The following is a 27,533-nucleotide window of genomic DNA, read 5'->3' as shown; positions in this document are numbered from 1 at the left end:
GCCTAAGTTTTGATGCCAGAGCTGAGCACCCAGATTCCCTTTTCTAAACCCAGAAGAGAACGTCAGATGGTGGAGCCCTCCAGGGTGAGTGACGGCGTGGAGCAGAGCTGAGCCAGGACGTTCCTGCTGTGTCCCTGCATCTGCCTTTGAAATTCTTCACAACGTAACTGTTTTGCTGGATTAGCCTGTACCTTTTAGGGACCCCCACCTAGGACTAGGGGACAGTTTGGAACATGGCAGAGGACCAAGGGAGGCCAGGCTGGGGTTGTTAAACACAGCACGGGCCTCCCACAGCAGTGGGAGCTACAAATGCCAGCCAGGCCTTCGACATTACATTAACTGATGTACAGTCACGAAGCTTAATGCTCTGTTTAGATTATGTTGGTTAAATCCTAGGTCCTTAATGTAGAGATTATCATTAACCTCTTTTTTTTTTTTTTTTTAACAGCCAGGAAACTGGAGCTTAGAAAGGTTAAGTAATTTGAAGGTCAGACAGCTGGGAGCGGCTAAGCTGGGAGGTCAGCTCGGGTTTTCTCCCCTGCACAGCGGACCTCATCAGAACTGCATTAGCGTGTATTATTTTATAAGCACGTAACTTAAGAGTTTTATTGATTTTTATAGCACAACATACAAGGTATTGAGAAAAAGCCATGTCCTTCACATCCTTGCTAAAGGAGGGGGGCGTCTCGGTGTGGTCTGGGGGACCCTGCCCCGCCTGGGCCACAGAGAAACGAGTGCTGTGTCTCATGAACATACATTGAAAGGCGTGTAGGACCACACTGCTTGGAAGACGACACCAGTAGCCCCGGCAGGCAGTGGTGACGAGGGCGGTGTGGACGGAGCCCAGCTGCTTGGGACTTGGTCCTGGAGCCCCTTTTCGGTACCCTGTGACAGCAGGACCCTGGGCACATTCCTAGGATGGTTAGTCTTTGTCTGCTTGACTGGATTTAGGCTCACCAGGAGCTAAGACTCTGGGTGTGTCTATGAGGGTTTTCCAGAGAGGTTTAACTGAGGAGGCAAGATCTACCTGGGCGCGGGAGGTCCATCCCTAGGGCAGGGATTTTGGTTTGGATAAAAAGGGGAAAGAGCAGCATCTCTCTGCCTCCAGACTGAGGATGCCATGAGAGCCAAGCTCTAGACTGCACCCATCATCTCTGTGAGTCCAAATACGTCCTTTCTTCCTGTGTTGCTTCAGCCTCGTGTTTCAGCAACAAGTGATGGATTCTTCCGAAGGTCACGTGGTGCGTTTATGGGAAAGCCACTCACAGATGGGGACTTTCTCCAGATGCTTGCTCGTTCACTGCCTTCCCTTCACCTGGGCGTGTGTGGGCAGAGGAGCAGCAGGGAGAAGGCTGTATCTGCTGTGACTTAGTGTAACTTGGTCTGTGAGGAGAGGCTTGATTCACAGGCCGAGCTTCTAGCAACATATCAATGAATCAATCAACCAGTTCTATTAATGTAGAATGGACTTCATGGCAATGGTCTGCAGGGCCCTTCGGATATGCAGTGGCATCTTGTGAACTGTAGTGACCTAGGAGAAGTCTCTGGAATGTTCTTATCATGTCACAGCAAGAAACACGTGTACAGGACAGAGAAGCAGAACTCAGTAAATACAGCCAGTACCGACCGTCTGAGGTCCTTTCTTTCTATAATGGCCTGGTGGAGAGATTCAAGGTCACAGGCACCTGGTGAGGACACCGGGATGCGAGCCCTGAGGGATGGGACTCGTCACTCATTCATTTACTGACTCATTTATTCATTTAGAGACGCGCTGAAACTTTCTGTGTAGACCAGGTTGGCCTCAGACTCAGAGAGATCTGCCTACCTCTGCCTGCACCATGCCTAACTCCACTGTCTTATTGATTTTGCACACATACCACAGTGTGTGTGTGTGTGTGTGTGTGTGTGTGTTGTAGGACAATGTGTGTGGGTTGGTTCTCTTCTTCTACCATGGGGGCTGTGGGGGTTGGGCTCAGGTTTTCAGGTTTGGTGGCAAGCTCCTTTTTCTGCTGTGCCATCTTGGTGACCCCAGGATAGAGTTTAGATCAGTCTTACTTTTCCTCACATATAGCTTATTCATTTCATTTATTGTTTTGGAAGAGGCTCTTGCCGTCTAGCCTAGGCTATGCTTGAATTAAGGATTCCTGTGCCTCAACCTCCTAAGCATGGTATCCTGGTTCAAAGATGGCTTTATAGGAAACTTATTATTATTGTTATTTTAGGAATTGATTATAAGAGTAAGTTCTCACTAGAAGGGATTCTGATATGTGTGGCTTGTTTTTAAGTGGTTTTATCATGATCCCAATTCATAGCTTGTCTGAGGTGACCTGAGGCCATTAGAACAACCTTAAGACCTACAGAGGGTTCAGTCACCTTTGGCACCGGGATTATGAATACTGCTCTGTGTCTCCAGGGCCTGTGATGGCTACAACTTGATAAGCAGTTTTTATTTCTTTCTTTAAAACTGAAATTTTGTGTTTTTGAAAATGTTGACTTCGGGTGTTGATTTCTCCAAACCATATCTTTTAGTGCTAGGGATTGTAGCTCAGCTGGTGGAATGCTTTCTTAGCATACTGGAAGCCCTGGGTTCGATCCCTAGCACTGGGTAAATGGGAGTGCTGGCCCATGGCTATAACTGTGGAACTTGGGAGATGGAGGCAGGAGAATTAGAAGTTCCAAGCTGTTCTTAGCCACAAAGAGAATTCCAGGTTATCCTGGGCTCTATGTCACCCTTCCTGTAAAGCCAGCCAGCCAACCAACCAACCAACCAGCCAGCCAACCAACCAGCCAACCAACCGGCCACCCAATGAACTAGTCAAAACCTGCTCTTTTAGAGTCCTCAAGATTTGTAAATTTCCCCCAAATGATCACCACGATTTAGACAAAAACCTACCAGTTGCTCTCTTGGTGTGGGGCATAGTCACAACCATGAAGGCTGAATCACAGCTTTGCCAGCTGAGAAAGGAAGCCAGGGGAAGGTCTCTGGAGCCCTGGAGAAACCAACATGCCTGGAAAACAGCCCTCAGCATGGAGGGGCTCAGGCAGAGCTGGGCTTGGGCTGAGAAGAGATAGGGAATTACTTTCCTGAGTTTCACGGTCTCCTCACTCTTTCACCTCTTTGGGTTTCCAGCAGAGACACTGAGACAGAGATTGGAAGACCTGGAACAGGAGAAAGGCCGCCTGCCCTGGGCCCTGCCTTCACAGCAACCCGCCCTTTGCAGCTTCTTGAGCTACCTGGCAGCACAGACCCGGGCGGCCTTGCATGGAGCTACCAAAAGGTGAGTGCCTGTGGGTGCCACGCGTGGCCTCCTCTTTCCTGCTGCCATGCAGTCCAGAGCTGGGAGGTCCGGGCAGGAGTTCTTTGGATGCTGGGGTAGTGGTTCGATTCAGAAGGAGGTCTAGTGAGGCCTGCTCTCTGAGAAAGAAGCTTGCTTCACTGACGGGAAGAGACTAGACACGCAACGGACGAAGCACAAAGACTGTGGTCCTCCAGTCTGTATGCTGGTGTGTCTGGGGGAACTGGGAAGCCCGTGGCTGTCCAGGCTCTGCCCCATGTTAGCTGAGTCAGCCAGCAGCACGTGGGTCCCGGTGCTGGCACATCTGAAAAATCCTGAGACTCACTGCTCTGGCCTATCTGTGTCCCTGTCCCTTGGGTAGAGCCTGAGGGCGAGTTGGCATTTTTTGACGTGAGGATTTAGGTAGGCGTCTACACAGGCACAGGAAGTGGTCACACACTGCCCGTGGCTGCCCACTGCCAAGAGGCCTCAGCAGCCACAGCACTGCATGCCTGTTCCTGCCAGGTGCCCATGACATTGTACATCAGGTTTATCTTTGTGTCTCCCTGGAACCTGCTTTGGTGAAGAGGCAGTTACCTCTGTTTCTGGGGTGACTGAGCGTGTGGTTCCACTGTGTCCTTCTGTAGAGATACACGGACCTCACAGCATGCTCTCATGGGGAGGTCCTGCCTCCACACTTCCGTCATCTCATCCGACAGGAAGGCGTCACCTCAGTTCCCCTTCCTGCCTCACAGGGGGCCCTTCCAGCTCCTCTCTTCTCCTCGGGCTGTTTCTTGACCTAGACTCCCATCTGCTCTTCCAGGGTTTGGAGTTTCTATGTCCCAAACATTTGCACAACAGTTACTAGGTGTTTCATAAGTAACTCACTTCATTTTATCATTTTGGTTTTATTAGCTAGTGAGACAGAGCCTCATCTACAGCCCAAGCTGGCCTTGAACTTTCAGTCCTTCGGCCTCAGTTTACCAAGTGCTGGGATTATTGTGGTTAAGCTTGCACGGGCGCTGGCTCTGTTTGCTTTCTCGCTCTGTGTAACCGGTGCTGGGCTTCTGCCACTCCCCACTCTCTGGCTATCCTTCAGCTTGACCGTGTCTTCAGCTCTTGTTCTTTGTGTCCACGCTGTGTCCAGGCATCTGATCTCATCAGTTCTTAAGCCTCCACTCACGGTTCTGTTCTCTCTGTCCTGCCGTCAATGGCCATCCTCCTGCTGCTTCTGAGGATGGCCTCTCTCCTGTGTCCTTGCATGACATCTCCACCTCTGCTAGACCCCGCATACCCTCCGGTGTGTCTCAGACACGCTCACCAGGTATCATTTTGTGTGAGGATTCCTCTCTAGCCCTCCCTCTCTGTAGAGTGCTGGCCTGGGGCTTCCCGTGCTCAGCAATACATTCATTAGAGTCATCTTTTTGTCCTTGTAGAGGTACTGTGATTTCACCCTTACCTCAGTAAGCTTATTATTGGTGATGGTTGGTTTTGGCTGCATTAGGAGAGGTCTTGGGCTGGTGAAATACACCCTTGGAGTCTACGGGGGCATTTCCAGAGATGACTGACACTTGGGACAGTGATCAGGAGAAGGAAAGGCTGAGGACAGAGCTCACGCGTGTTCTTGCCTTCCCCATCTTCCTGCTGCTGCTGCTGCTGCTGACATCAGACTCCAGATTCTCTGGCCTTTTGACATGGACTCAATACCAGCAGCCCTCCAGGGAGCTTCCAGCCCTGATTCTGCTTTGTCCAGCTTTGTGGGCTGAGTGGTGACTGTGTTTTCTGCCTCTGCAGCATGCAGATAGCCATGCTTGGGTTAGCCAGCTCTGAATGTGTAAGACAATCTAATTCTGTTTTTATAGCACATGCATTCTCTTGGTTCTGTTCCCCTAGAAAAGCCTGCCCCAAACACTCTTCTAAACCTTGTGCCTATGTTTATGATGTGCAAATAGATATGTATTTTCATGTGTGTGGGCACTCACATGTTGTGTTTCGTGTGTGTGTTTGTGTGTGTGTGTGTGTGTGTAGAGTCTGAAGTTAACACTGAGTGTCTTTCTCGATCGCTCTCTACTTTGCTGAGGTGGGGTCTCTTGCTAAACTTGCATCTCATTGATTTTGGTTAGTCTAGCCAGCCAGACTGCTGGGGGACCCCATATCTTCACCTCCTGAATGCCGAGATTACAAGTGGGTCCTGGGATTTGAACTCTGCTCCTCCTGCTTGTGCAGTAAGCATTTTGTCCCCAAGCTGTCTCCCCAGACCCACTCTCTTCAAACGGGAACTCTACCGAAGCTGTTCTCCCTCTCCTGATGCCTCCCCCTCCTCATCCTCCCTCCTCCTCCCTCCTCATCCTTGTCTCCCAGATGCCTTGCTCATGATCTCCCCCTTCAGCTACCTCAGAAACACCCCCGTCCCCTGACCCGCTAACCCATCGGCTGCTGCTCTGGCCACACCTCTCCTCTCTGTCTTTCCCACTTTCCAGCCTCTGCCCCAAAGCCTTCCTCTGCTGGTTCTTGCTCAACCCTGCAGCAGCCTCTTGCCCTGCTGGCTTTTCTGACTCCACTCTTGGACCTCATCCATCTCCCACAACACAATGAAGAGAATCCTGTTGGAGGCAGTGTCTCCTGGGCCTTCTGGGTGGACCTTGTGCTCTGAGTGTGACTCTCCCAGCCTCTGCAATCCGGCCTTTTCGGCGCCTGACCTCTGATTGGTCCTCTCCAGCACCAGCTGTCCACACAGCAGGACCTGGCTCAAGTCCGCCATCTCCCAGGGGTCCTGCTGTGCATCCTTCAGGACAGGGAGGCCACCAGCTTCCCTACCTTCTACCAGTCAGTCCCACACCTTCCTGAGACCTCCAGCAGTGTCCTGAGTGACAGTGTCTTGGGCCTGAGCCTTCAATCTGCTACCTTGAAGGATGGCAGTCACCAGAGGAGGCCTGCACTGCTCCCGGCTCCAGCTGGCTGGTGCAGGAGTTTCCTGTGGACACATGTTTGCACAGTGTACAGACATGCATGTGAACATGGGGAAGGAGGAAGAGAGAGCCGGAGAAAGAAACTCCCTTCAGTCAGGGCTTCGTTCTGACGCCCCAGACCAGGGCTGGCGGCGGGAACTGGTGTCCCACCCATCTACTCCTCCTGACTGACACTGCCCTTCCTGCGCCTCATCAGGAAGTGAAGAACCTGTCTCCCTCACTTTATTTTTTATTCCAGGCTTTTCTTTCATCAAACTTACCTGTCTTGCCACTTCCATAGCTAGAAAATGACTTGACATCTGCTTTGTTGTCACAATTTTACAAAGCATGTGGGCGTGGCTACACAGCTAGTAACATTAGAGCCGGCCTTTGCCTGCGCGCTCTAGGGCCTGCCCAGTTTGTCCTCCTGGAGGCTCCCCAGGAGACCGCGGCTCCTGCAGTCCTCACGATGGCCACCAGGGCGAGCTGGCCCTCCTGATCCTGGTCCTGAGTCCAGGAGAGGAAGCTGTTCTGCGTGCTGGGGACTTTTCCTGCAGAAATAAACTAGTTTAGTTAACACGGCTGGCTTTCGACTCCAGTTAGTAACTCAAACCGGCACCTCTTCACTTTTTGGGGGTGGAGCGTTTCTTCGAGAATCTGGTGAAAGCAGCTCTGCCAGGGCTGTGTCATGAGCTGATCAGGACTGAGCCCTCTTAGTCACTCTGGCCGTGGGAGACAGGCCCTCAACCTTGTGGGTTATGAAAGTTTAGAGTAGTATTTAAGGGGATGCGAAGAGCCCCGGAGCCTACCAGCTTCTTAATTTTAATATCACATACTTTTAAAATTACTGTTCAACTTCTTCTCCTTCTCCTTTTTAATTTTTTGAAACAGGTTTTCTCTGTGTAGCCCTGGCTGTCCTGAACTCACTCTGTAGAACAGGCTGGCCTCGAACACACAGAGATCCTCCCGCCTCTGCCTCCCTGCGTGCTGGGATTAGAGGGGTGCATCACTGTGCCCCGACACTGCTCGGCTTCTTCAGCCCCACCCCTGCCATAGATCAGCAGCAGAGCCGCTGCGTGCTCGGCAGAGGCCCTCAGCCCTCCATTGCCTCTCTGCTGTCAAGCTGGCCGTCGGCTAAGGGCCTGTTCCTGGTGAGGCAGGGGCTTTGCGCTTTTTTGCAGGATTCTCCACCTGCGCGCTGCGACCTCTTTGGGGGCTGAGTGACTCTTCCACGGGGGCCGCATGTCGGGCGTCCGTCACGCCGGGTGCTCACACCACCATCCACAGTGGCAGCAACATCGCAGTTATGAGGTTGTGGTCGGGATCACCACAGCTTGAGGAGCTGTATTGGGCTCTCAGCTTCGGGAAGGCCGAGAAGCACTGCTTCCCGGTCTGCTAAGCCCGCTGTCCACTTTGCTACAGTGTCCGGGGTAGATGGCACAGACGCTGGGCCACTGCCACTGCCTTCCCCCCACAGCCCTGTCCCTCTGAGATGCCAACCACAGGCCACAGCCGCAGCCTTGCCTGCTGTCACACCCCTCCCCGGCTGCCGAGCCATGTCCCCGGCACGCAGGCGGCAGCACGCTCACTGTCCTCTGGTCCCGCCTCCCAGCTCACACTCTGGCTTGAGCCCACCTTGTGCCTCAGCAGCTGCTGCTTTCCTGTGAGGCCCCGCTTCTCTCACGGGTGTGAGCATCATGGTCAGGACACAGCCACGATGGACGCCCGTCAGCAGGAAGCCGACACAGCTCTGCTGGGAGCTCATGGGTGCTGAGACAACCCACCATGGGCCGTGTCCACGCGCCACGCTGCTCAGCTCCCCCATGTCTGTGTAGGAAAGCCGTGTCAGAAGGAAGGTCGAGGCAGGCAGATGCGGGTGGCACGGAGATCCCACCCCATCTCCCGGGTCTCTGCGGCTGAGGACAGTCACCTTTTCAGAGCTTTACCTGGCTTCCTCCACCAGGCATTCTCTGACACTCAGCTCTCAGTGTGACTGAAAATCACAGGGGAAAATTTCACCCTGATGAGGAGGAAGAGGAGAAGGGATATTTTTCTTTCCTGGGAAGGTGGGTGTGACTATAAGCCAGAGGCCGTGGCCACCAGCGTCCTGGCCTACAACCCTCTGGACAGTTTTGAACCATGTGGCTTTTTTCTTTTAGAAAGTTCCTGGCAGGGCCTCCTTTGCCCAGGAGTGATCTGGTAGATCATGCATTTTTTTTTCCCCTGGCTTTCCCCACTTTGTCTCCCATTCTCTGGTGTCTTTGGTGGTTTCTCTAAAAACAACAACTCAGATCTGTGCCTCAGGCCCAGCTGGCAGGAGAACCAAAAGGGAAGCAGGCCCCACTCTTCCCTCCTGAGGTGACCCCCACTCTTCCGTCCCGAGGTGCCGGATTTCTGAGCTCTTGAGGGAGCAGGACAGACTGCTTCCTCTTTGCTCCAGGAAGTGTCCTGTCTCACTCTGATGGGGGTGGCAGGCAGCGGAGGGTGGTGGCCCCGGGGCCTCTGTCTGTGCAATGGCTGGTGTAGGCTCCTACCCCCCAGTGGACTTAAGTGAAGAGCTTCTCGGCCTGTTGTCTTCAACTCTCATTTCTGACTCCAGAACAATGGGGAAAATTCTACTTCTTTGTCACACCACGGTTAGAAGTTGAAGGAAAAAAATTCTTTTCTCTTAAGAGTGCTCAGCAACTGTGGCAGCTGACTGGTAATTTTCTCATTTCTACCTGCTTCCCCCTAACTGCATAGCATGGGGCATCTCACTGGCTCTTCACAGCTATGGGCATCCACACTGGCCACTCTGGTCACCTAACTGCATGTGTGTGCGCGCGCACGAATGTGTATGCACAGAGTATCTTTTATCAGAGACCTTTCTCCAGAGGCTAACTTAAAACATTAGGGAGCAGTCTGACAAAGAGAAAACCGAGGGACAGGGAGGACTTCCAGTCTTGCCAGGACAGAACAGCCAGATGCCCAGCTGCTGCCTGTCTGTTCCCCTGAGGCGGGATGAGGGAGTTAAGTGTGGGCAGCTTGCTGCCTGCTGTTCCTCTCTTCTCCCTTGAGCACACAACACTTTGATTTCAAGTGGGTACCATGGCGGAATGCAGAGCCACAGGGCACGGTGACCCTCGGCTTGGAGTGAGCACACAGGCAAGAAGGGAAACTCGCAGGCCGTTCTGGGGGAATAAAGATGTTGTCTGTGCATTCTCCCGCTGTTCTCTGCGGCTCATTGTCAGATTTTACAGGTGCTTTTCATCCCTTCAAAGATTGATGGGGAAGAAACCAGATAGGAAGACCAAGATTTTCTCACTACTGGGCAGGTCCTACTGGGCACCAGTCTGAAACCCTGGGTCTGAGAGTGGGGTCTTAGACCACAGGCCCTCCCGTCCCGTCTGCCACCAAGCACTGATGATCACATACTGAGAACTAACACATATAAAGAAGAGTGTGTAGCAGAGAGAGAGTCCGGGGACCAGACATGGAAGATGGAACCTGTCCCTGCTTCATGCCTGATCGATGTGTCCCGGGCCACCCCGGCTCTCCCTGCACGTCGTTCCTGTCCCAGAAGTAGGAGCAAAGAGGCAGCATTGTTTAAGCCCAGGACCTCTTCTTACGGGTTAAGTGACGGCTGTGGTGAAGCATCCTGCACGGGTTCCTGGCTACGAACATGGAGCTTCTCCCCGCGGCTGATTTTTCAGTTCTGTGTTGACTTCCTACAACAGCTCTCACCTCAGCCCAGATGGCACCAACTCAGAAAATTCGAGGAACTGTAATACCAGCATCTGCCGAGCGAGTTGGGAAATGAGGAAGGGGAAGAAAGAAGAATCTAGCTGACGCAGCGGGAGACTCGATCGAGGCGACTCCTCTGTTTCCAAGCCTGTGGGTTCTTAATCCATCCAGCCGGCGCGGGGGGCATCAGCCCAGGACCAGGACAGCTGTCTCTGTCTCACACTCACTGCAGCCTGAAGAGCCGGCAGCAGCTGGGAGCCAGCCTGTGTGTTCTTTTCACAGCGTTGGGAGCCCAGGGCGCCTTACGACCGTGACAATGGGAGAGGGTCATCAAGCCTCCATGTCACAGCCACGTTCATCCGTGCAGCAGCGTGTCCATCAGACAGCGCCAACGTTCACTTTACTGGTGCGTGTGTTAGGATGTTGGAGGTCCCCGGCAAACACCTGAAGGACAGGGCGTCTTACCATATCCCCAGGTAGTCGGTGAGGTTCAGAGGGCAAAGTTCTCATGGTGGCCTTGACCTCTGTGAACTGTATCCTCCCTGTCTCCGCCCTGGGCCGTCCTGGGAAGAGCCCCGCAGGGGACTTTCCTATGGGAAGAGGCAAAGGGAACAGACAGGCCTGGGCTGTCTTGGAAAGTGCTGAAGTGTGGGTTTTTATGCCAACTGGACGCAGGCTAGAGTCATCAGAGGAAGCTTCAATCAAAAAATACCTCCATAAGCTCAGCTGTAGGCAAGCCTGGGAGGCATTCTCTTAATTAGTGATTGATGGGGGAGGGCCCAGCTCAGTGTGCGTGGGTCACTCCTGGGCTGGCGGTCCTGGGTTCTATAAGAAGGCAGCTGGGCAAGCCATGGAGAGCAAGGCTGCAAGCAGCACCCTCCATGGCCGCTGCCTCAGCTCCTGCCTGCAGGTTCCCACCCTGCGTGAGCTCCTGCCCTGACTCCATTGGTGAGGAGCAGTGCTGTGGAAGTGTGAGGCGAGTGGCCCCTTTCCTCCCTCCGTTGTTTCGAAGCTGCAGTAGGACTAAGTATGGCAGCTGTGCCGGTTAATTTTAACTGTCAACTTGACACAAGCTAGACTATCTCAAGGAACTGTCTAGACCAGGTTGGCCGGTGGGTGTGCCTGTGGGGGATTGTCTCGCCTGGCACTTGGCGTGGGCGGCACCATGCCCTGGTTGGGCCCTGGGCTGTGCAAGAGTAGAACGGGCTGGCTGAGTACTGAGCACACAGGCAGCATGCATGGAGCATTTCTTCCTTGTCTGTGGTGTGCTGCTGCAGCAGCTTGAGGCCCTGCCTTGACTTAAGCTGAAATAACCTGCCTCCTCCTTCTGTTGCTTTTTGGTCAGACTGTTCTGTCACAGAAGGAGAAAGGAAGCCAGGAGCCAGCCTGGTCCACATGATTCTCTCTGTGTGAACAGAGGTGTGATGGAAGTTTTGGTTTCTTTAAAAGCTCATTGTGTTAGGTAAATACATTTTGTTTGTTTTAATCTCAAGTGTGGGGTTTTAGTTTCGGCTTTAGTTTGTCCAGAGCTGATAACTGTCTCCTGCAGGGCTCCTTGGTCTTTGTCAGCTGGTAAGGGCCTGCCTCGTGCAGCACAGAGAGGGGCGTGGTCTAGGACTCTGAGGGATAAAATAAGGGAGCCCAGAAAGGTGTGGCAGTTTGAGAAGACCAAAGACAGATGATGTGGTGGCCGGGAGGAGACAGCCAGCCAGAAACATTCCAATGCAGGGGCTTGGAGGAGACTGCTCGCTGCATTTGCTGTTGATGGAGATTGGTATAGCCCCGAAAGAACCCATCGACACTGAACAGCAGTGAGAAGTAAAGGGGTCTACAACCCTTCTCCACTCTAACCTTCTCTCTCTTACCTAGGGTTAAGGGGTTGGTGGAAGAGAGGTGGAGGCTTAAATACCCCAAATAAAATAGAGTTTAAAAATTAGGGTAACCCGATCTCCCCAGACTTGGCATCTTTATTAGCAAGCTTAATGTAATGTCTTAGCATGAGACTACAATAAAACAGCAATATTTACTATAGAGAGTGTCACACACTCTTGTGGGCGCACACACACAAATACACTCTCCCATCATCATCAGTTTTGATTTCTTGTTAACATATTCTTTTTGTTTACTCTTAATCAGCACACACAGTCAAGGGGTTCCTTACGGCGTTTCCACACACATTCTAGTTGATCTCCCCATTTGCTCCTCCTCCCTCCCCACATCCCACCCTCATAGCCCCCTTTTGGTATCACATGTATTCCGTCTCCCCAGGACTCTTACCTCCTCTCTCTGGTTTCCGGGCTCTACCCACCCTTATGTCAGATGACCGTGGCTATCAAGGTCATTCAAGGCTGTGGGGTCTGGGTCAGACCCCTGGCTGCCGGTGAGGTCCTGTGCTGTGATGAGCTGAGGAGACACCATCCCAGTCTTGCTCTGGAAGTATCAGGCCAACTTTCTTGTTGGGACCCTCATTTCCTAAGTCTGGACGTGGGGCAGTCACCCGCTTTAGCGCTGAGGCCTTTCACTTGCTCCTCAAATGGAGTGCGCCTTCCTTGCCAGATCAACTTTCTGTTGATACTGCTTCTCCCCTGCTCTGTCTGTGTGTGTGTGTGTGTGTGTGTGTATGTGTGTGTGTGTGTGTGTGTAGAAAGAGCAAGCCAGCCTAGTGCTATGCTCTTGACAACAGTCTGTAGCTTGATGGATCTTTTCTTATGTGCACAGGTGTGTGTGTGTGTGTGTGTGTGTGTGTGTGTGTGAGAGAGAGAGAGAGAGAGAGAGAGAGCAGAATGACAGGAAGTAAGCTGCTCACAGCTTAGGGTCTGTACTCACTGCCTCCGTCCCTTGCCTGTTTTTGTAACAGAGCACCTGATTCTGGGCATAAAGTGGAGGAGAACTTGCTTGCCTCACAGTTTTGGTGTCTGGGAAGTCAGAACAGTGGGGTGTGAGCCAGGGACCTCCGGGCTGGATCCCATGGGAGGGGAGGAGAGAGGGAAGTAGGAATGTGCAGAAGACAGGAGCAGAGGAGCCTTCGGAGCTGCTGACAGCTCACTCTTGCAACCATTCAGTGCCCTGAGCGTAAGAACACACAACTCCATCATTTATTTATTTACATTTATTTAAAATCATCATAGAAAGTATTAGGCTTCATTATGGCATTTAAAAAAATTGCATTTGTTTCTCCCTCCTTCTCTTTTTTACACCCTCTCAGGCCTAAAGCACACATGAAGTTCCCATTCTGTCCCTCTGATCAGCATTGCATTGGCATGTGCCCCTGGCAGGTGACATGCAGGGCCAGCCTCACGGGGGAGGTCAGAAGCTGTGTCTGAGAGGCAGCCCCTCAGAGAAACTCTGCTGAAAGGCCATCCTGGACTTCTTGAAGCCAGGCCTGGTGGCACAGGCCCGTGACCTCTGAACAAAAAAAGCAAGAGGAGTGGATGAAATTGATGTTAGCAATGTATATCTGGGCATAAATATATGTATTTTACATACACACACACACACACACATGTATCACATTTATATTCAACCCTGCATTTCAAAATATCATTTCAACACATAAAAATCTCTCGAATGTATGACCTTCCACTCTTTGTTACTTGTTTTTGTGAGCCCCTGTAGCCCAAACTGTCTTTGAACTCACTATGTAACTAAGTGTGACCTTGAACTTCTGATCCTGCCTCCACCTCCCAAGTGCTGGGATTACTGACAAGCACCACCAAGTCCTGATTGCATGATGCCAGGGCGGAAGGAACCCAGGGCTTCTCCCATGCCAAAAGAGCACTTTCCCTGGCCACACACAGAGCTTCTAAGTTAGATGTGCAGTTGATGCTTCCGGCACAGTTTAGTCTGGCTAACTGTGTGCCAGGTGCCCACAGCCAGGTGCCCACAGCCAGGGTGGCCACAGCCAGGAAAGCACAGGCTCGACAGATGCAATCTGATTGGGGAGAAAAGGCCCAACAGCAGCTGAGACAGAAATGTCCGTTAGGGACCCATCCCTGCGAGCACCCGGACGGCCTGCGGCTGCATGCTCTGTGCAGTCTCTTTAAGTATGTGTGTGCCTGGGCACGCCTCTTTCCCCACACTGGTACCAATGCACATCTGTCACTTGAAGGTCCTGCAGCAGTGACCCAGCGGCCCTACCTGAAGGAGAGCCGAGGACCGCTGCCCAGGACAGCCTGCCTGCATCCGTCACCAGGCGGGACTGGCTTCTTGGACAGAAAGAGCAATTGCAGGTGAGTGGTATGGGGTCATCTGGGGAGGGTGTGGTCCCTTCTCACCGGAGGAAGTCGGAGGCAGCGAGCAGGTCCGCAGTGCAGGGACTCACAGCAGAGGTGGTGGAGGGGCGCAGGGCGTACAGGGCTGTCCTGCGCTGGGCAGGGCTGCAGCTGCGCAGCCTCCTGAGCTCGGGAGCGCCCAGCTCCGCTCTGTCTGTGGCACGCGGTGTCTCTCTGTGGGAGTTCTGGCTAGGGTGCACTCTGGGCAGCGACTGTGGAGGGGCATGGCTTTAAGTCTGGCCCAGCTCCGAGGCTGCATCTGTGACGGCAGCAGGTATATGGAGCCGTGCTTGGCCCACACAGCGCTGACATGGGGCCGGGGAGCGGCCAGGGTGAGCACTCTGAATGAGGCTCTGAGGTGAGACCAGAGCCAGAAAGGGGCTCCAGGAGTCCTCGGAGTCCTCCAGGGCAGGGACTGACCGGCGGCAGGATCTGGGACTGCTGGAGCCGGGCCGGAGCAGGAACTGTAGCAGCGAGACACACTGCAGCAGGGATTGGTGGGCTGAGCCTCGAGGTGGACAAGCCGGCAAGTCCGATTCTGAACATCAGCTTTGAGCCTCCACAGGAGTGCAAACATACACAGGAGTGCAAACATACTACACGCACGCTCGCTCTCGAGTACACACACACTCGCACACACACACACACGCACGCACGCACGCACACACACACACACACACACACACACACACACACACGGAAACAAAATTAACAAAAGAATAAGCTGTAGCATCACCGTGGGAAGGAACTTACAGTTCCTCAAACCTAAAGACAGACTCCTTAGGATCCCGAGACCCACCGTGGCCACACACCAGGAAGGCCTGGGCTAGCTGAGACAGCCCAGTGCCCAGCACTGGGTAGACGAGCAAAACGTGGGGTGTCCTGCCTCTCACCGACAGAGGGAGGACACTGCACCACAGGGCACAGCCGCGTGACTGCAGAGGACATGGTGTCGAGGAAGACAGACTGTCAAACCCTATGCAGAAGAGGTGTGTGAGTGTGCGTGTGGGTGTGAGCAGCTATGCGTGTGGCTGTGGGTGGGTGTGCAGGTGTGAGTGGCTATGCATGTGTGTGGGTGGGGGTGGGGGTGGGGACTGTGGGGGGTGGGGCTGCGGCAGAGCAGGAGGGGGAATGTGTGCCGTGGTGGAGAGAGCATGGGAGACTCCAGGAGCAGCGAGTGGCAGGGAGGGATATGGGGTGTGGGCGTGCTCACTCGCAGAGCCTGATGGTACAGACACACCCCTCCACATTAAAGTGGCTCTCCACCTCGCACCCTGTGTTCAAGCACCTGCTGCTTGTTTATTCATTGCTTGGGGACGGACGATGGTCAGGGATTAACATAGATGCTGGGTTAATAAAGCAGTGCAAATTATATGCTTGTGTGTGTGTGTGTGTATGTGTGTGTGAGCATGTGTGAGTGCTTGTTTGAATGTGTGTGTATATACACACATATATATGTGTATATATGTGTGTGCATGTATGTGAGAGTATGTATGTGTGTGTCTATATTTGCGTGCATGTGTGTGAGAGTGTTTGTGTGAGTGTGTGCATATGTAAGTGTGTGTATGTGTGCATGTCATTCACTGGGCTTTCTCCAAAGCCCTTGGCCAGCACCTGCTTGAGAGGCAGGCAATGTTTGCCTTCCTGCCAGCTCATCGGAAACACGAAGCTGGCATGGTTTTTGCAGTTCTGCAAACCCCTGGAATTTGCCTGCCTCAAAGGGTGCGGCGGGTGTGCCCGGACCGCGGTGCCTGTGGGCCTTTCTCATTTAACGGTCCTCATCATCGCAGAGCGGGGTCACCCTGAAATCTGTCCCTCTTCTCCGCAGAGGGAGATGGAAGGCCTCCAAGCGAGCATGTATGTGCTACAGGCGAAAGAGCAGCAGCTGAGCCGAGAGTTGGCGGAGCAGGAGTCGCTGCTCCGGTGGCACAGCCGTGACCGCGACGTGACGCCCCTGCTGGCCCGGCTGTCCCCCAGCCAGTTGCAGGAAGTCAGCCAGGCGCTGGGGGAGACCCTGGCCTCTGCTGGCCAGGCCCCTCCTTTCCCCGTGGAGCCGCTGGAAGCCCTCAGGAGGTACTGGGACTCAGGGAGTTTCCTACTCTACCTCTTCCACCTGTGGTGACATGACTTTGCTGTCCTTGGGTCGGCTTGCTGAGCGCAAGGGCTGGAGATGTTAGATGTTAGAGTCCCTGCAGGGTCAGTCCTGAGCACTGGGAGTGATTCAGTCCCCTCAATCCTGTCAGCACTGTCCCCGTCTCCAATAGACAGCTTCCATCATCTTGGGGGCTGGCTTGTCTCTCCCTCCCTTTCTCTCTCCCTCTCTACTTCTCTTCCTCCCTCCTTCCCTCCTTCCCTCCCTCTCTTCCTCTCCTCCTCTCTCCCTCCCACACTTAGGAGTCAGTCCTATAGAGATTGTGACACTGGCTTTTGCTGAAGACAGTCATCTGGAGAGAGACAGAGGCCATGTCAATCAAGGGAGAGGGCGTGACACTGAAAGAGTGTAACTTGGGTCGGGGAGCAGGGAGGTGCTCAGGATTCACCACACAGACATGAGGCCTGAGCGGGGAGCAGTGGTACAAACCTGGAGCCCCGATTCCGGGGCTGCACACTCAGGAGCCTCCCTAAGGCTTGCTGGCCAGCTAGCTGAGCTGACCCGATGAGCCTCAGGCTCGGTGAAATGAGATGAGTGTGATCAAGGGAGATTTCTCACCATCTCTCTCTCTTTTATGCTTGTATGTGCATTTGCATGTATGTGTGTGTGTGTGTGTGTGCGCGCGTGCGTGCATGTGTGCCCACACCCCAAGAACAAACAAACAAAGCAAGAGGGCACCTTAATCAGTGTTTCTGCAGGGACACAGGACGGGAGAGCATTCCCTGCTGGGTGAGGATGGCTGTTCGGCCACCGTGCGCCTTTTCGGGTTGTATCTATTATGCTGTCTGTTTTACGTCCGAGAAAGCTAATAACTTTAAAAAAGTTCGTAATTTGCCTAAAGTCTTAACAGGAAGGAAAAACAGATGCTCAGGGTTCTCAGATCTGGTCCAAAGTGAATCTTTCTTGTGTTTTACACTGTGGAGGGCTTGTGAAATGAATCTACGGGGTCTCACTATGTAGCCCAGGGTGGCTTCTAAATCTCCATGTAGTTCAGGCTAGCCTTGAACTCAGGATTCCCCTGCTTCTGCCTCCCAAGTGGTCAGATCTTCCTGTTGTTCCTTGGGGGTTCAGATGTCATTTTGGGGATGTATGGAACACGCTCCTACACATATGGAAAAAAGTGCTTCTGGGTGGGCGGGGACGATGTGGGGGGGGATCTGCGGGCCACTGTGCTCCCCCGTGAGGTCTTCATTCTGTGGTTCCTGGACGAGCTGGGGGGCACTCGTTAGTGTCAGCCAGCCTCGGGCTTGCGGCAGTCCTCCTGCTTCAGCTTCGAGACTTCCGGGATTCATCACCACACCGGGTACCTCAGCTGGCAACTCTTGTCACTCACAGGCCTGGCAGCATCCATGGAGGCCAGCTGCAGACCGGAAGTGCTTTCTGGCCTCAAGCAAGTGCAAGGCTGGGGAGGGTCCTTTCGGGGTGAACCTGAGCAAGTGCGAGAGTGAGGGGCCTTCTCCCATGGGTGAGTCATGCCTGGACTTGTGCACAGGCACTGAGAGTAGGGCCTCCTGTCACCCCAGCATGCTGCTCAGGAACCTGTGCTGGCCCGAGGCCAGGGCCTGATGGGCCTTACAAAATAGTCTTTGAGAATTTCACGATGGGTATGATGCATTTTGATTGTGCCCACCACTTCTTTGTCCCCTCCAACTCCTCCTGGAACTCTTCTTTCCAGCTTCATGTCCAGCTTTTTTTTAAAATAACTCCCTAAGTTCAGTAAGCTCTGCCTTAGACATGTGGGCATGAGGTCATCTGCCAGAGCATGGCAGCCTAAGGGAGGCCACACCCCTAAAGAAACAGACTCTTTCCTCTTGAGCACCCTCCAGTTGTCAGCAGCAAAAAGGGGACATCTGCAAAGCACCAGGAGGATGGGAGGTCACCAGCAGGAAGCTGACAGGACACGGAAACACGGAAGCCATGTGAAGTGCCGGGCTCACGGCAGACACAGCGACAAACACTGCTGAGGCCGTGGAGAAAACAGAGCCCTCATTCACTGTTGGCGGAAGGGCGGACTGTGCTGCCACCGTGGGAATTGGCGTGGAGGCTCTCAGGAAACTAAATAAACACTGCCCATATAACGCAGCTGAACTCCCCGAGGCATTGCCCCAAAAAGCGGCCTCCCGCCACAGAGGTACTCGCACATTCTTGGTCATTTCGGCTGTGTTGATGGTGGCGGGGCCATGGGGTAAGCCTGAGTGGCCAGCACCTCATGGGTGAATAAGGAGCAGGCGACACAGTGGTCGCTGTCTACTGCCATGTTAGCTGAACGTCCGTTGGCTTTTATTTGGCTGTAAAGAAAAGTTAAATTTCAAAACGTGTAGGAAAACGGAAGGAACTGGAAAAGGTTAAGAGGTGCTGCAGAAAGACAAACATGCCTTCTCTCCTGTTTGCTTCTAATTTTCATACGTTTGCATTTCTGTGGGAGTGAGGGGGCAGAGGCCAGGAGCCTGGGAAGGGGCCCATGGCAGGGGTTGGGTAAGGAAGGGCAGTAAAGTATGTGCACCGCAGGAAAGGTGGCTGTCCCCCAGGTAGATGTGTTAGGTATGGACAGACAGCAGCAGGAGGAGAGTGCGGCCCGCGAGGCTGTGGGTGTGCCCTTCTGTAGGCCTCAGAGAAGGTGTGGAGTAAGTGGCACGTGGCTGATGGGCAGTCTACAGCTCAGGCCTAGGCGGAGGCTAACTTCTGGGTGGTGGGGTGGCGAGGGTCCTGTGCTCCCAGAATGCATGAGCCTGGAACTGTGAGGATCAGGGCGTGCTTGGTTCGGATGTTATAGGGTGGGGATGTGCCACCTTTGGCTTTCTGAGATCCTGGAATCTGGTGGCCTCGCCCTGCAGATGTCCTTTGGGGAACAAGGATGGTGGCACCCGCCGTTCTCCAGGAGCCGAGGCTGTTAAGGGCTCCAGGTAGGGGCATTTCCTTCAGAGCAGTCCTGAAGAGGAAGCTGCTGGGTCTGAACAGACCCTTGCCCAAGTTAACTAATGGGGGTGGCTAAGGGAGTGTGGCAAGGAAGGGTTCCAGCAGGGGCTGAGGGAAGAGTGGGGGCGAGGACGTTGACAGGGCAGAGTGTGGGCCTTGGCAGACTAACAGACTAAGCTGGGCCTCTACCCTCAGTAAGGTAGTTACAGAGACAAATAATAATGAAAGCAGAGGAAGATTGATTCAGCGTGGTCCACTGGAAAGAGGAAGAGTGAGGAGCAGTGACCCCCAAGTCCATCTGGAGGGTCCTGACAGGAGGGAGCATGGCTGAGCAGGCTGGGCTGGTCAAGCCTGGGCCTGCCCATCACTGACCGCCATTCTCTCAGCTCCAGTCTGCCCTGCAGGGCGGGACTGTCAGGTTGTCAGAGCTGGGTGACGTCTTTCTAGGGGACAAGCTCCCTCTGGCTGCTTTCAGCCTTTTTCTTCCTCTCCCAGTGTGGAATTCCTGATAACGGAAATCTGATGGCCAAGGGAAGGGACGCAAATGCCTTCCTCAGCATGTTGTCATTCCTGCAGGGAGGTTGACAAGGTGGGGGACTTTGCGGAGCAGATAGGGGTGGGGAGAAGCCAGCAAAGCAGCCTGGATGAAAACACCACGTGCTGATTAAAAATTAAATTTCAGAAGAGTTAGGATCTGGCCTGAAACCTCAACAGCTGGGCTTGAAAACAAGCTCCAGTTGTCTTAAATAAAAAAATTTAAAGAGATTTATTCAGTTTATTTTATCTGTATGGACGTTGTGCCTGCACGTGTATCTGTGCTCCACACGCATGCCTGGTGCCCACAGAGGTCAGAAGAGGGCATTGGTCCAGGGAACTGGAGTTACAGGCAGTTGTGAGCTGCCATGTGAGTGCTGGGAACGGAACTCAGATCGTTTGCAAGAGCCGCAACGGCCCTGAACCACGAGTTGGCTGTCCAGCCTCAGCGCTGTCCTCATCCCGCAAGGCTTCCTTTGAGGCCGATACTGGGAGGAACTGGTGTTCACTGCATCCCAGACTGGCTCCATTCACGCTGCAGGTTATGGACTGTGAGGGTGGAGCAGGGTGGCGAGGGGTGAGGAAAGGAAGGGAACAGGAAGGAGGCGACAACTCCCACTGTCTTCTGAGGGCTACATCTCTGCATTCTGCCTATTTGGCCCACGAGGACGGTGTGCTGGTTCACGCTCACTGCTCTCCGGTGCTGCCTGCTGCCCCTCCCCAGCCTGGGGTCCCCGGTAGCATGCATCTGGCTCCCTACACAGCCCTCTGGGGGTGATGGCAGTGACAGCAACAGCAGGCTGGCGGGCTTTCTGGCATTCTCCAGGGCTGCCTGGCTGCTCGCGCCAGCCTGTGACTGAGTTCTTCGTCGCTCAGCTCCTGGGACGTTTCATGCTTCGTGTGAAATGTGTTCTGGCAGCTCACGGATGACCTGTCTCTGGTTGTGCGTTTGGAGGAAACATGTCGCGTCTTTTTACAAACTGTTGGCATAAACTGTGAAATGCTGCGATCCCGATTATAGCAAATCTGGCTGGGTTTCGCTTGGACAGTCTGGATGCTGTAGCACAGCTGGCGGGGGGAGGGGTCTGGGCAGAAGCCAGGCCTGCGGTGCCCCTCCCCCCTTAACTGGCTGCCCAGGGGCTCTGCTGTGAGAAGGCGGGCTGGGCTGGGGGTGGGCGATGCTCAGGGTACCTCGGGCATGGCCGTCATACTGAGTCAGAGCCGCACAGCTGGCCTGGGCCTTCTTGCTGGTGGGGTTTGAATCAGTAGAAGTCAGCATGTCCCAACTGCCTGGAAACCAGTTGGTCATCTCTGCCCCTCACGTACACACCGTGTTAGAACGGGGAGGCCTGGGGTGACAGTGAGGCTGGCGTTGGAGACAGGCCCCTCAATGGGGAGCTGTGGTGGAGAATTCCTAAGATGGGCAAGTGAAGCCAGTGGTGCAGGAACATTCCCCAGGGCTGGGGGAGGGGCACCCACCTAACGAACTGAGCAGTGTGTCGGGGCAGCCTCAGCCAAGGAGCAGTGTGCAATCTGTGTCCCCAATTCTGGAGGCAGCTGGTGGTGTTTAACCTTCACTTCCAGGCTCTTTTTGTGTTCCCTGCCTCTGCCGCCACCTGTCTGGCTTGTCAGGGACAAATGGCCTCTCCTCCCAAGCCTTCAAGCATCTGAAATCACTGGGAAGAAGATGAACTTTCTTGATACCATGACTATGTTCAAATAGAGTCTTCCTCCTTCCAATCTTCCTCTCTTCCTCCCTCCTCCTCCCTTCCTGTCTCCTTTGTTCCCTCCTCTCTCCCACTATTTTGTTCTTCCTTCCTCTCCTGCTCTCTCCCTCCTTCTCTCCTTCCCTTTGCTTGTCCCTTCTTTCCTCCCTCCCCTTCCTTCTTTCCTTCCTTTCTTTCTTCCTTCCATCTCTCTTTCCTTTCTTCTTTCACTCTTTCCTCATTTTCTCATACATGAGTTCTCTAAGAACTCGTGGGGTAGGTAAATACCTGCCAAGAAAGTAAATGTGGCAACACAGTCATGTACAGGAACATTAAGTCTCGTGAGATAAAACCTTTGGCATCGGGGGCTGTGGTAGCCACTTTTCTGTTGTGATAACAACAGAACACAAGCAACTTAAAGAAAAGGGGTTGATTTTAGCTCATCGGTCCAGCGGGTAGAGCCCATTGTGGTAGGGAAGATGCGGCAGCAGGCAGGGACAGGAAGCCGGCGGGTCACATTTCAGCCACGCACAGGAAGCCGAGAATGAGGACAGGAAGTAGGCGAGGCTATAAACCTGGAAGCCCTCCCCCATAGCAACGCACTTCCTCCAGCAACGCTCTACCTCCTGAAGGCTCTATAACCTTCCCAAACAGGAAGGGCGACAGGAAGAGGGAGGGAGGAAGAGGAGGAAAAACAAAGGAAATATAGGTTAAGCAAAAGAGACTAAGGCACATGACAGCAGGCTCCCCATGGGCGCCTGAAGGAGCCCTGACCTTCTGTCTGGCTCTAGTGCTCCCCAGCCGAGGGCAGGGGCAGCCACAGAGGGGTGGACGGTGATTGAGGAAGACAGTGCCAACCTCTGGCTTCTGAGGCGTCTGCGCACATGTGCACACGCATGTACACACACCACACTTACACACTCAAAGGAAACAAAGCTGTGATTTTGGTGAACATGGATCTAGAGAAAATCATGCCTGAGAAACGTTGAACCGTTTACTAGTGTGATGGCGGTACAGAGAGGCTACCTGGGTGTGTGCACACATGGCTGTATGTATGCTCATGTTGTGTATCTTTGTGCGTGTGTTTGTACATGTGTGTATATGTGTGTGCATGTGTGTATACATGTGTGTGCATGTGTGTATACATGTGTGTGCATGCATTTGTGGGTGTGTGCGTGTTTCCATGTGTTTGTGCGTGTGCTTGTGTAGTGCCTCCCTCCCCAGTTTGTTATTCCTTCAGGAGAGCTTATGTGTGTCTGTATCTTATTAAAAAAGGGTTCATGACCCAGCACTGAGAAGGCAGAGGCAGGCGGATCTCTGTGAGTTCGAGGCCAGCCTGGTCTACATCGTAAGTTTCAGGCCAGCCTGGTCTACATCGTAAGTTTCAGGCCAGCCAGGGCTACACAGAGAAACCCTGTCTCAAAAATTAAACCATAAGAAAGAAAACGAGGTCGTGGCCCCGCTTTGCTGTGTTGGCAGAGGCTTCATGAATGAACCCCAGGGTAACAGTGTGGCATCACCCTGGGTCAAGTTCAGACGCGAGGGCTTTGGAGTTCAGAGGAAGAGCAGGAAGGGGGCAGACAGCGAAGGCGCTCCAGAGCGCAGAGGAAACAGCCGTGGTTCTCAGCCGTCCTGACTCCGGGACCCTTCCTACCGTCACTCCTGCCGGGGGACCCCAACCATATTTTGTTGCTACTTCATTCCTGCAATTTTGTCTCTGTTACGATCTTAGTGTAAATATCTGCTGTGCGGCCCCACAGGGGTTGCAGCCCGCAGGCTGAGAACCGCTGGTCCAGAAGGAGGCTCAGGAGTCCCAGCAGTTCCCGGCCTGGTTCACCAGGACTCTCCTTTCTCCCCCCTCCCTGGCCAGCAAGGCCAACATGCCCTGGAATAAGCTGTCCCTTACTGTATGACTCTCTAGTTAGTGTGTGCTGATGATTTCCACCAGAGCCCCGTGAGGGGAGAGCTGCTGTCACACACACAGGCATGCTGGTGTCTGGTGGCGTGTGAGGAGCCCTCTCTGTGCTTCCATGGGTGGCTCCCCCGTCTCTGGGGGCACAGGTGGGCACGTCTGTCATTGCTGTCAGCAGTAAGGCAGCCCTGTCCCCCAAGGAACAGAGAGGACACAGTCGCCAAGGCTGCCCGTGGACACTGCAGACGCCTGCCCCAGGAGCAGGCCTCAGCCAACCAGCCCCTGACGAGACTGTTAGTAACAGCCCTGCTACCTCTGTGCCCCGCCCCGCCCCTCAGTGAGCTATCCCAAGTCTGGAGGAACTCAGGGCACCTTTGTCATCTGTGCCCCACAGACCTGCTGGTGACGTGTGACATTCTCAGCAGCGAGGACACAGGGTTTCGGGAGGGAAAAGGCCAAGTGGATAAATCCTGATTTCCTCCGGCCGTCTCTCCTGTCACTTTCTGACCCGCCTGTCCTCCGAGGAAGGCTGAAGGACCGAGCAGTAATTGGCAAGGTTGTTAATGCCAACAGAGTCCCATTTCTCTTCAGTTCCAGACCCAAGTAGCCTCCATGCTTAGCGGGGCTGTCCCTGTGCCCTTTCTGTCGTTTCTCATTTGCTTTGGGAACAAGCTGTCATTCTTAAACTAAATTTTGCTAAACAAGGACAGTTGTGGAATTGGGGCATGGGGAGAAAAAAGAGACAGGGAAGACTTGGGACAAGGACATTACACTCCCTGTGGCTTTGTGCAAAGTCAGACTTCTGCACAGGCGATTCTGGGGATGAAGCTGTGTGCTGGGTGTGTGGGGTGTGTGTGTGCTGGGTATGTGTGGGGTGTGTGCTGGGTGTGTATGGGGTGTGTGTGGGGTGTGTGGGGTGTGTGTGGGTTGTGTGCTGGGTGTGTGTGCTGGGTGTGTATGGGATGTGGGGGTGTGTGGGGTGTGTGTGGGGTGTGTGGAGTGTGTGCTGGGTATGTGGGGTGTGTGTGGGGTGTATGGGGTGTGTGTGGGTTGTGTGCTGGGTGTGTGTGGGGTGTGTGGGGTGTGTGTGGGGTGTGTGCTGGGTGTGTGTGAGGTGTGTGTGGGGTGTGTATGGGGTGTGTGTGGTGTGTTTATGCTGGGTGTGTGTGAGGTGTGTGTGGGGTGTGTATGGGGTGTGTGTGGGGTGTGTGTGGGGTGTGTGTATGCTGGGTGTGTATGGGGTGTGTGTGGGGTGTGTGTATGCTGGGTGTGTATGGGGTGTGTGTGGGGTGTGTGTATGCTGGGTGTGTATGGGGTGTGTGTGGGGTGTGTGTGGGGTGTGTGTGGGGTGTGTGTGGGGTGTGTGTGTGCTGGGTGTGTGTGAGGTGTGTGCTGGGTGTGTGTATGCTGGGTGTGTATGCTGGGTGTGTATGGGGTGTGTGTGGGGTGTGTGTGGGGTGTATATGCTGGGTGTGTATGGGGTGTGTGTGGTGTGTTTATGCTGGGTGTGTGTGCTGGGTGTGTGAGGTGTGTGTGAGGTGTGTGTGGGGTGTGTGTGGGGTGTGTGTGGGGTGTGTATGGGGTGTGTGTGGGGTGTGTGTGAGGTGTGTGTGGGGTGTGTATGGGGTGTGTGTGGGGTGTGTGTGGGGTGTGTGTGGGGTGTGTATGGGGTATGTGTGGGGTGTGTGTATGCTGGGTGTGTGTGCTGGGTGTGTGTGAGGTGTGTGTGGGGTGTGTGTATGCTGGGTGTGTGTGGGGTGTGTGTATGCTGGGTGTGTGTGCTGGGTGTGTGTGAGGTGTGTGGGGGGTGTGTGTATGCTGGGTGTGTATGCTGGGTGTGTGTGAGGTGTGTGCTGGGTGTGTGTATGCTGGTGTGAGTGGGGTGTGTGTGGGGTGTGAGTGGGTTGTGGGTAGGGTGTGTGCTGGGTGTGTGTGTGGGGGGGGTAGAACCACTGCACTGAAACACAACTCTCCCCTCCTTCCCTTTCTTATTCCTTCCTCCTGACTTCCATCCTTCCTTCTCCTTCATTCTCTTCCTCCTTCTTCCCTCTATCCCTCTCTCCCTCCCTCCCTTTCTTCCCTTCTTTTTTCTCCCTTGGCAAATCAGTGAGCAGATTCTGAATAACAGTCACGGTTAATCTTCACGGAAACTGAGGGTTCCGTGTGTATGCGTTCCCTGTGCTCCAGCAACAGCGGCGGTGGGAGGGCCTGGTGGGTCTCAAAGCAGCCTGGAGGACTCCGGTGTTGGAGGCCTCTGGCTTGCATCCTCACATGGGTTCCTCTGGGCCTGCTGCCTGCCCTCCTGCCCTTCTCTCCCCCTCACATTCTACCTTTCCTTTTCTTCTCTCCCCCTCTTCCTTCTTTCTTCTTCTTTATGAGCGTGCACACGCTCGCATTCGGAGGTCAGAGGTCAATCTCATGTGTTTTCCACAGTAGCCATCCACTTTGTTTTGTGAGCTCAGGCCCCTCACGGAAACTGCAGCATGTACTACCACACCTGGCTTAAAAAAATCTCATTTTATTTTTATTTTACTTTGGGGGTATAGGTGTTCTGACTATGTGTTTAAAGTACGACATACATGCAGTGCCCACGGGGGCAGAAGGGGGGGCCAGAGGCCCTGATCTGGAGTTACTGACTACTGTGAGCTGCTGAGTGGATACTGGGAATCAAACCGGGGTCCTCCAGAGAGCTGTCTCTCCAGCCCCGTGTTTGTAAACACCTGGTTCTGGGAGCTAAACCCGGGTTCTCACACTCGTGTGGCAAGCGCTTCAGCAGTATGCTGAATGTGTGGGGAGATGCTCAGGCCCCTCACCAGCCAGCCTGTGGCTGTTGTCTCCGGCTCAGCTGCTGTGAGTGAAGACATGCTTTCAGCACAGGAGAGGGCTCTGGGTGAGGGGCTCCTGAGCCTCCGAGGCGTCCTGTCTGATGGGGAAGTTCACGGTTCCTTTAGTGAGAGAAGGTCTCACGTGGCCCGGGCGGGCCTCAGATGTGTTGTGATGCCAAGGGTAATCTTGAACTTGTGCTCCCCTTCCTCCCCTTCCAGGTGCTGGGGTCACCGCGCCCAATCTGATGGGGCAGTTCCCGTCCGTGGGGATCCATATTCAGTGTCAGTGAAGCAGAGGGACAGGCTTTGGTCAAGCTCACCTGGCCTCGGTATCCTCAGCAGGTGTGACTGCTCCTGGGCCCACAGTGTGGCTCCCAGCGTCACGTGTGGGTGGAGTTAAGGTGACTCAGGTGACTCACGGAGCTTCAGATGCTCCTCTCAGCCCGGCTCCTCCGGTGTCTGCATTGCGCTTTGGGTGAAACGCTGGTATTAGAGCGTCTTACTACTAAAAATAGCTTGAGAACTGCTAGTGTAACACACATGAATGAGTCACAGCCTCCCCCTCCACACACACACTCCCCCTCCCCCCCGCTGCTTCCATTCCGAGTTCCCCTGGGGATACAAATATAATGTTAATATTAGCCTGAGCAACACATAATTAGGAAAATAAATCTACTGAAAAAAGTAACATAGCATAAATTAAATAAATTAAATATAAATCAGACCAGATATAAAACAATGCACTCAATTACCCGCATCACTGCCTCCTCCTTTCATGCAGATATTGGAGGTGAAGCTCATTCTCCTTCTAGGTCAGGGGCAGGTCAGGGCTCGGAGCGATGACCTGAGTCCACCCCTGGAAAGATGGCGCCTGGCCTGCTTTTCACTGGGGCTGTGGGACATTTGGCAAAGATGCCCTCCTTGAGGCCGCTCACTTTTAGACTCGGGAAGGGAGCCTGCTGTCCGTTTCAATATGTGAATCCATGAGCTAGTTTCTCAAGTGTTTGGGAACTCTTATATTGTGCTGGCAAATGCTCAAAGGTTCTGTTAGATCGAGATCCACTGACTAAGAGGGTGTGAGGGTGTGAGCTGAGGTGTGAGCTGAGGGTGTGTGTGAGGGTGTGAGCTGAGGGTGTGAGCTGAGGTGTGAGCTGAGGGTGTGTGTGAGGGTGTGAGCTGAGGGTGTGTGTGAGGGTGTGAGCTGAGGTGTGAGCTGAGGGTGTGTGTGAGGGTGTGAGCTGAGGGTGTGTGTGAGGGTGTGAGCTGAGGGT

At 53.8% G+C, this 27,533-nt stretch overlaps 1 protein-coding gene across 2 annotated transcripts in view; it reads left to right on the top strand.

The window, feature by feature from the left end:
• Window positions 1-27,533, top strand: part of Disc1 (DISC1 scaffold protein) — a 177,327-nt gene that overhangs the window by 51,918 nt on the left and 97,876 nt on the right. For both annotated transcript variants that reach the window (XM_060391796.1, XM_060391795.1), the window contains exons 4-6: window positions 3,131-3,278; window positions 14,055-14,175; window positions 16,046-16,290. In XM_060391796.1, coding sequence (XP_060247779.1) covers window positions 3,131-3,278; window positions 14,055-14,175; window positions 16,046-16,290 — 514 coding nt within the window. The remainder of the gene's footprint in view (window positions 1-3,130; window positions 3,279-14,054; window positions 14,176-16,045; window positions 16,291-27,533) is intronic.

The sequence above is a fragment of the Meriones unguiculatus genome, chromosome 10, assembly GCF_030254825.1.
Source record: "Meriones unguiculatus strain TT.TT164.6M chromosome 10, Bangor_MerUng_6.1, whole genome shotgun sequence".
In the NCBI taxonomy this organism is placed as follows: Eukaryota; Metazoa; Chordata; class Mammalia; order Rodentia; family Muridae; genus Meriones; species Meriones unguiculatus.
Note: the sequence above shows the minus strand (reverse complement) of the source record. Positions and strands in the feature narration are given on the sequence as shown.